The sequence below is a fragment of the Daktulosphaira vitifoliae genome, unplaced genomic scaffold, assembly GCF_025091365.1.
Source record: "Daktulosphaira vitifoliae isolate Bord-2020 unplaced genomic scaffold, ASM2509136v1 Scaffold_1, whole genome shotgun sequence".
NCBI lineage: Eukaryota > Metazoa > Arthropoda > Insecta > Hemiptera > Phylloxeridae > Daktulosphaira > Daktulosphaira vitifoliae.
The window spans coordinates 4,674,433-4,682,451 of NW_026099572.1; the positions used below are offsets into that span (position 1 = coordinate 4,674,433).

The 8,019-nt window shown below is 26.3% G+C and overlaps 1 protein-coding gene across 2 annotated transcripts in view; it reads left to right on the forward strand.

Moving 5' to 3' along the window:
• The window catches only part of LOC126895575 (protein yellow), a 22,993-nt gene extending 16,128 nt beyond the window's left edge, over positions 1-6,865 (forward strand). The window contains exons 1-3 of one of the 2 annotated variants that reach the window (XM_050667589.1): positions 1,792-1,940; positions 3,278-3,563; positions 5,473-6,865. In XM_050667589.1, coding sequence (XP_050523546.1) covers positions 3,284-3,563; positions 5,473-6,644 — 1,452 coding nt within the window. In that variant the 5' untranslated portion in view covers positions 1,792-1,940; positions 3,278-3,283 and the 3' untranslated portion in view covers positions 6,645-6,865. Of the gene's footprint in view, positions 1-1,791; positions 1,941-3,277; positions 3,564-5,472 lie in introns of those variants that run through there. The other variant, XM_050667590.1, reaches the window with a different exon arrangement.
• Positions 6,866-8,019: the final 1,154 nt, after the last annotated feature.

Below are 8,019 nucleotides of genomic sequence, written 5' to 3' on the forward strand. Positions count from 1 at the left end.
GGTGAAAATGGCTACCAAATGCTATTATTGTGTGAAAATTCTCAATTTTATTTTTTACATTTTTAACATTATAATGCTATAACTTATTGAAAAGTGTATTGATCAATATAATTTTTTTATGGGAAATACTATTTTCTAATAATCTCTTTTTTATTCGACATACTTTGTCTTAATCAGGATATTAATAAGGAACTAGCAGTTTATGAAGCTTTTGGAATAATCCACCAATTTTTTAAAATTAAACACTATCTAAAGATTTGCATCGAAGCGTTTTTTTTTGATAGTGATTTTAATCACTGTCAGATATCATTATACTTGATCCAACTATGCCACGTCACCACTGTGTCGCGACCCCCCTGTGCTGGGTTTTTTAATTTGAATTTAATTTATTTATTTTTCTAATATACATATTGATATTAAAAGCTTGTAACTTTTTAGTACATAGATCAGATAAGTATAACACATTATTTAAAATTTTATGTATTAACGAATAATTGTCAATTTTATTACATTATATTACATTATAAGTAATACTGAAGGAAACTTTAAAAGGTAGCAATAAGTATAAATAAATTTATAATTGATAATAGTTGAAATGTTTGTAATATATAATAAATTTGTAATAACACAATTTTTAATACTTCGAGATGATTTAAAGAAATTCATGAAATCTATAGAATATTAGTGTTTGCTAGTCGTGCAAACAACACTTATTATTACAGACACTTTTTAAATATTTTTTAATAATTATATCATTGTCTCCAAGTTTTAATGACATTATAGTTATTAATTATTACATAATATAAAAAATTGAATAGCAAAAATGAGTTCTTAATATTCAAATTACTGATTTCAAGAAGACAAGTAAGCAGATTTGTATCTACATCCCCTACCAAATAAATTCTAGGATCATATATATTTTTGGTGAAAATAACATAAATTTAAATGAAGCCAAAAAATGATTTACCAAGATTATTTTTCGAGGAAGTTCTTTAGAACATATAAAAAAATTAAAATTAACTGTTGAAGATTTGCACAAAATGATTTGTTCTTATTTTCAAGTTAAACATTTTTACTTTACAATTAAATGTTTTTTTCAACCCCTTAATATTAAGTATATTATATTGTGATTGGAATTTATCCACTAGATTTTTAAAAAATAAAAATAATATGTATCATATTTTTTTTGCTTTATTTTAGAAATAGTTATGTTATTTTATATTTGTCATAATTTATCAATCATGCAGTATTTTTTTTTTTCATTTAATTATCTATATTTTAGAAGTTATTAACATTTGTATACCTAGACGAGAGGAAGAGTAAGGCCTTGAAATGTCTAGTGATAAAAATAGCAGCACCCGCGTCTCACCTCCAATCATATTTTTAAATAATTATAACTTCAGAAATACCAGTCCTAAGGTTATTATCGATCAGACATTTTCTTAATGAGATCATTGTCTAATAAATAAATTAGTTAATAATGTATATTGTCATTTGAAAAACTAAATATGATACCCTTATTATGTGTATAGGACGAATATAAAAAAATCTGCACGATTGATTAATGGAGAAAAATTTATTTTCACTAAAACTTATGTATTATTAGCTATATTAACTTTTTATTAAGTAATTATTTTGATAAAACATTTTTCAACACTTATGGATGTATAACTTAGTTAAAAATTAAAATATTTCATATAGTTATGGAAAAACCAGAATTTATAAATGGCAAATAGAAGAATTAAAGTAAATTTTGTTCGGAATACGTTGTTTATTCTTAAAAAAAAAATCATTCGAGTTATGCAACTGGTTGTCCCCACTTCTCTCATCATTAAGTGAAGAAGATATACCTGCAAATTGTTTAGTTACTTTTCATCAGTCATTGAACGTTTGTTATAGTGATATTTTATATAAATTTCTTTAACTTTGGCCATTTTGAAGTAAGATATAATCTGTCATAATTAAATTATAACTATGATAACAAATTATCTATACTAAAGGATTATAAAATATTTATTATAAATTATATTTTCATGTAATTGTATTAAAATAATAATCTAGATCATGAGTATAAATTTTATTCATGTAATGTTGAGATTTTACTGACATTAACTAAATTTTCCTCGGTTTTTATTTTGTATCCGCTGAATTCTCTACTTCTGTTACCCAATCTCAATTAAAAATTACAAAACAAAAATTTCAATTTTCAGCTCTTTAAGAGCACAGCTCATTACTGGCATACATGCCAGTATTATAAAATAGCTATATGTCTAAGCATTATGCCAAATAAACTCAATTCAATAGAATAATCCAGAATGAAAAATATTATTTTTACCTTTTTGAAATCTCATTAAAACTATTTGCAAAATGATACTAGAATTTTGTATAATATCATATAAAATTTAAATAAAAATTTCAAAAGTATTGTAATTTTATTATGAAAAAGGAAATTTATTAATTATTACTTTTTTTAATTTAATTCATTTTATGCAGGATTAATTATTTTATATTATTAAAAATGAAATAATTTCATCAAAAGATTTATAATTTAATTTATACAAAGATATTTGTTCATTTTAAACAAGTCATAAATTAATGCTTTCAAAATGTGTTTTGATAAAAAAATATCTTGTTTGAATTGCAGTATATTCTTATTCCTAGCCTTTATCCCAACTACTTGGGGTCGGCCGACACTCATACTTTTTGAGTTGCAGTATATATTTCAATTTTATTTTTAGTTTTCTTTTTTTTATATAGATATGATCAAAATTTTACATTTTATAGTAAAGTACGAAAATTATATAAACTAGTTCATAGGTTAAATGGAACGATAACCTCAAATGTAATGTTTCTTTTTAATAAACTGAAGTAAATTAACCAATTAAAATGTATTATGTATATTTTATGATTATGATAATATATTGGTTATTTATGTTGGTAAATGAATAAAACCTAGACCCTAGATATAAATCTAACAACTATTATCATAGGCATAAATTGGGGGTGTTTGGAGGGGTTTAAAAATTGTATTAAAGTTGCGTTTATGACTATTGTACATTTCAAAATGATGAAAACTAAATGACAATCACTACGTACACTAAGATCATTTTAATTTAATTAATGTACTTAATCGTTATTATTATATTCGTTTAATTTTTTAAGAGACTAAACTTACTATCATTTGAGTGATAATTAAGCTCAGGGTCAAAATCTTCAGAAGTTGGAACTGCTGATTTTTTTTATATATTTATATATGTATATTTTGTTTTTTGTATAGATAGAAATGGCGCGAGTTTTGTCAGCTCTGTTTTTTTTTGGGTGTTTTTCATTATCACACGTAATAGCAGACACTGATCGACTTCAAGAAGTGTTTAGTTGGAGACAAGTGGATTTCGTATTTCCCGACCAACAGATTAGACAACGTGCTATCAACAATAGAGAATACATACAAGCAAATAATTTGCCTTTAGGCTTGGAAGTTTGGAGAAATAAATTGTTCATTACTGTACCCAGATGGAAAGCCGGCGTGGCATCTACTTTGAATTATGTAAATCTAGACTCAAGTAATAATATTTATTATTTTTCATGTTTTAAATGGTTTAGAAAAAGTGTTTTTTAGTCAAAACTATAATTTGCCCGCTGGTAGGGGCAATGTAGATTTATTTTTATTTGTATTTTAATATGTGGTTTCCAGTATTACTTAGACAAATTAAGTGTACATTAAAAAAAAAAAAAGAATGTTCCATCATGTGGATGGATTGGCATGTGGCCAATTTGAAAATTAAAAATGAAATTTTAATCTAAATAAATAATTTGCTTATGACTTCTTAAAAAAAAGTTAAAACGCCCATTTTATACTCAAAAAAAATTAATTATGCAGTTCAATTTTATGAAATCAAAATAATTTTACATTATAATGTGTACATTTATAATGTAACAGAAAAAAGTCACAATTTTCAAATTTTGCCTTATAAAAAGCTCTAAAATTTATCGCAGAAGATATTTTATTCTTAGTTATAATGTTATGACTTCTTAGAAAGAAGTTTTAACACCTTTTAACTATGAATATGAAGTCATTTCAATATACGCATAATTATTATGATGATTAAAACTATGTATAATTATTAATATTTATGATTGAGTAACTTATATAATTATGATCGTTTATAGATTTGTCTTAGTATGTTGTTTTTCAACTGGTCATTTTTTATAATACATTGAGTTTACAGTATAATATACACTAAATTATACACTTATAACTCTTTATTTCTTTTACAACTGTTATTTATTAAAATGAATTGATAATAGTGCGAAGATATATCTCTATTAAAAAAACTGACTAATTATTTTACTAACTTCGAATAAACAAGAAACAGTAATTATTTTCCATGAAAAAATGTAACTATTGAGTTTTAAATACCAGTTATGTTAATCATTAGCTAAATCTGTTTTTTAACACTAATGATATAGTTATGCTTTAAGTAAAAATAGTTTTATCAATCATTGATTCACATAAAAACATGTAAACATTATTATGTCTTAATGAGGAAAACAAATCATGACCGCCTATGGAGATTTTTAACAAAATAAGTAATCAAACAATTAAGAAAACTTTAAATATACATTGCTGTGAGGTTTACAATTATAATTTTTGTTATCAACCACTTAAAAAACTTGGAAATTGTGGGGATTTGATATGACAACCGGGACCTTTTAGTGGAAAAGTTCTTGCCCATATACCAAAAGACTTGAGTTCAATTCCTAGTTCACTGTCATATCTTTTCTTCAGTCTCCGAGTTTGACATTGAAACAATAATTCTGTAGCAGTTACCGATTCTTGTTTTAAATAAGTTTTCCCACTAAATCGGGACGTTTGAGGGGCCCGGCTACATAAATTTGTATGTTGGAATATCATTTTGTAATGTTTTGATATTATCCATTTTAAATAAGTGTTTGGTATTTTTGCATTACTCATATTTTCAATCTACTTAAAATAACCTAAAACTTAAATTATTTTAAATTAAATGAGTGTAACACTTTTTGTAACGCTGTATGTAATAATACGTATTTTTTTCTCTTACAATGACATTATTAATTTCTAAAGCGGAAGCCAAAAAAATATAGTGCAAAATTCAAAAGTTGTCATTTATTATATTTTTAAATATTATATTAAATCCAACATTAATTCTTCTCATTAAAGTAGTTATTTACATATTGTAGTTTATGGTGTAACAGAACCCACCTTATATTTTGGCCTACACCATTGTATTTAAACTATAAACTGGTGGACTTCAAAAAAAAAAAAAAAATGATAACACAATAATATGCAGTTTAATTGACATAGAAATTACATTTTTGCTGTCCTTTAAAAAACTGATATAGGACGGTGTTGCATCTAAAGCGACGATGTTATGTTTAAATAAAATAAGTGTGAAATAATTTGTTAATTAAAAATTAAACACTTATTTGCAGATAACCGAAATCGGTCTCCTCTTCTCATTCCATATCCAAGTTATGAAATGAACCGTTTGCCAACCAGTTACGAACGGCCAGTTGACCACATTATCAACACTTTCCGGTTGAGCGTGGATAAGTGTGACCGCTTATGGGCGATTGACATGGGAGCTTCCAATGGCACCACTGTGGGCGAGCCACAATTGTTTATATTTGATTTAAATCGAGATCGAATAGTGAGACAATTCACCATCAACCAACAATTGAGAAACAGTGAAACCTGGTTCCCTGGTCTAATTGTTGACTCCGAACCGGGAGCATGTGATCGCTCGTTCGCGTACTTGCCTGATATCGGCTATGGCTTAGTCGTATACAGTTTTCAAGCCAATCAGGCGTGGCGTATTCGACACCCTTATTTCTACTTTGATCCTTTATCGTCAGTATTCAACATGGGAGGCGTACGGTTAGTGGACTGGTACGATGGTGTGTTTGGTTTGGCTTTGTCGGAACGCCATTCTGACGGTTACCGGACTCTTTACTTCCAGGCATTGGCTAGCACGCGGATGTTTTCTGTCAACACACGTTTGTTGCAGTCAAATACCAGTACAAACGCACAGAATTTCGAACAGTTTCAACACGTCGGATACCGTCCCTCTGGTATGCAAGCCGCATCGATATCAATGGACGAATCGTCTGGCGCTTTATTCTTTGCATTGGTAAACCAAGACGCTATTGGCTGTTGGAATCCCAGACGTAATCAACGGCATTCGATGGAAAATAGCGCAATCGTAGCCCAAGACAGCACGACGCTATTTTTCCCTTCCGATCTAAAAGTGGATTCGCAATCCAACTTTTGGGTACTCAGTGATAGGATGCCCCTATTTCGATTTCAGGTAAACCGTTTTGATTTCAATGATGTCAATTACCGTGTTTTCACCACACCAGTATCCGAACTAATCAGAGGTACCGTATGCGAGAGTAATGGTGGATCTTGGAATAATGGCAATGGAAATGTTAACAACGGTTTTGGACATTTTAATAGCGGTAGCGGAAGTTTCAACAACAACAACAACAACAGAGGAAACAATAATAACAGAGGGCACAATAACAGGGGGAACGGTTATATGAGAAAATCTGGAAATTCAAATGAAAATTTTAATGACAATGATAACTTTAACACTGGTGTTTAGAATGACAGTTTTCTGAATGCATCTCTTTCGTGTGAACAAATCCATCAATTAAATCACAATTTTTTTCACCTTTTAAATGATTTAAGGTAATTTTTAAACCTTAAGAATTGAAAATTAACATTTAATTAAAAGTTGTATTATACTTAATTTATGTTATGGTTTTTAAAACATTCAAGATAAATTAGCAGTAAGACAGTTTTATTAAAATATTTATTTTTTAATTGCACGATCATTATTTTAATTTTCTTTATTTGGATTAAAATATAAAAAGATAACTAATTACAAAACATGATAGGTACACATGTTAACCTTTGCTCTCTTTAATAAAAAAATGAGCAATTTTATGCTGCCAGTTATACATAAATATTTATATAAATCAAATAAATATCAATAATATTTTTAAAATATAGTAATACAAACAAACAGAATCACAATTTAATACACAAACACGGTTATAATCACTTCTACACAATTGAATAATTTCTTAACTAATAAACATGTTTCATTAAATTTACTATGACTTATTTCTATGTTTTTATGCTGGTTTGACTTAAATAATAATAATTTGAGCTATGTACCAAATTCCACTTAATTAATAGCTCATTTACAATTAAATCTATATTTTCATATTACGTATGAGTAATTATAAAGTAATACTTAATATTGAAAATTTACTAAAATGAAATTTTAATATTTGAGTAAATAATTTATTGCTATGATTATAGTTTGTATATACATGGAAACATGACGTGATCAGTAATTGTTACATTGAATATATCACAATAGTTAAAATAGAAAAATGTTTAAAAATTACATGATAATTATTAATTTGAAGTTTCAGTATTTAGTGTTAATTAATGTATTTAATAATTAAACCTTCTTAAATTCACATACTATTTCACCTTAAACTATGTAGACACTTTTAATAATCATAAAACCTTAATGAATAAAGAATACTGAAATACTTTCTACTTATCAAAATAGGTTAAAATAAAGACAAATTATAATGACAAAATATGAAATCAACAATAAAGAATATCTATGGAGTAAGATTAATAATTGTCAAATATTAAATTAATTATTACATAAATATATATATATATATTTTTTTGGTAATTTAAACAATAAAGATAGAAAAATAATTTTTGTGCAAAAAAATTGTGTTTTTATAATTTATAAAATACTTTTAAGATCCCAAATTGCACCATCGCAATTTTTTCTATTTAAAAATTTTAGTTTGTGCGATTAAAATTGTAAAATTTGAGTTCAAATTTAAGTAAAAATAAAACTGAAATATTTCATTAGAAAAATACCACGTCAAGTACAAAAATAAGGTAACAAAAAAAAAAAAAAAAACAACAACATATACTTATTG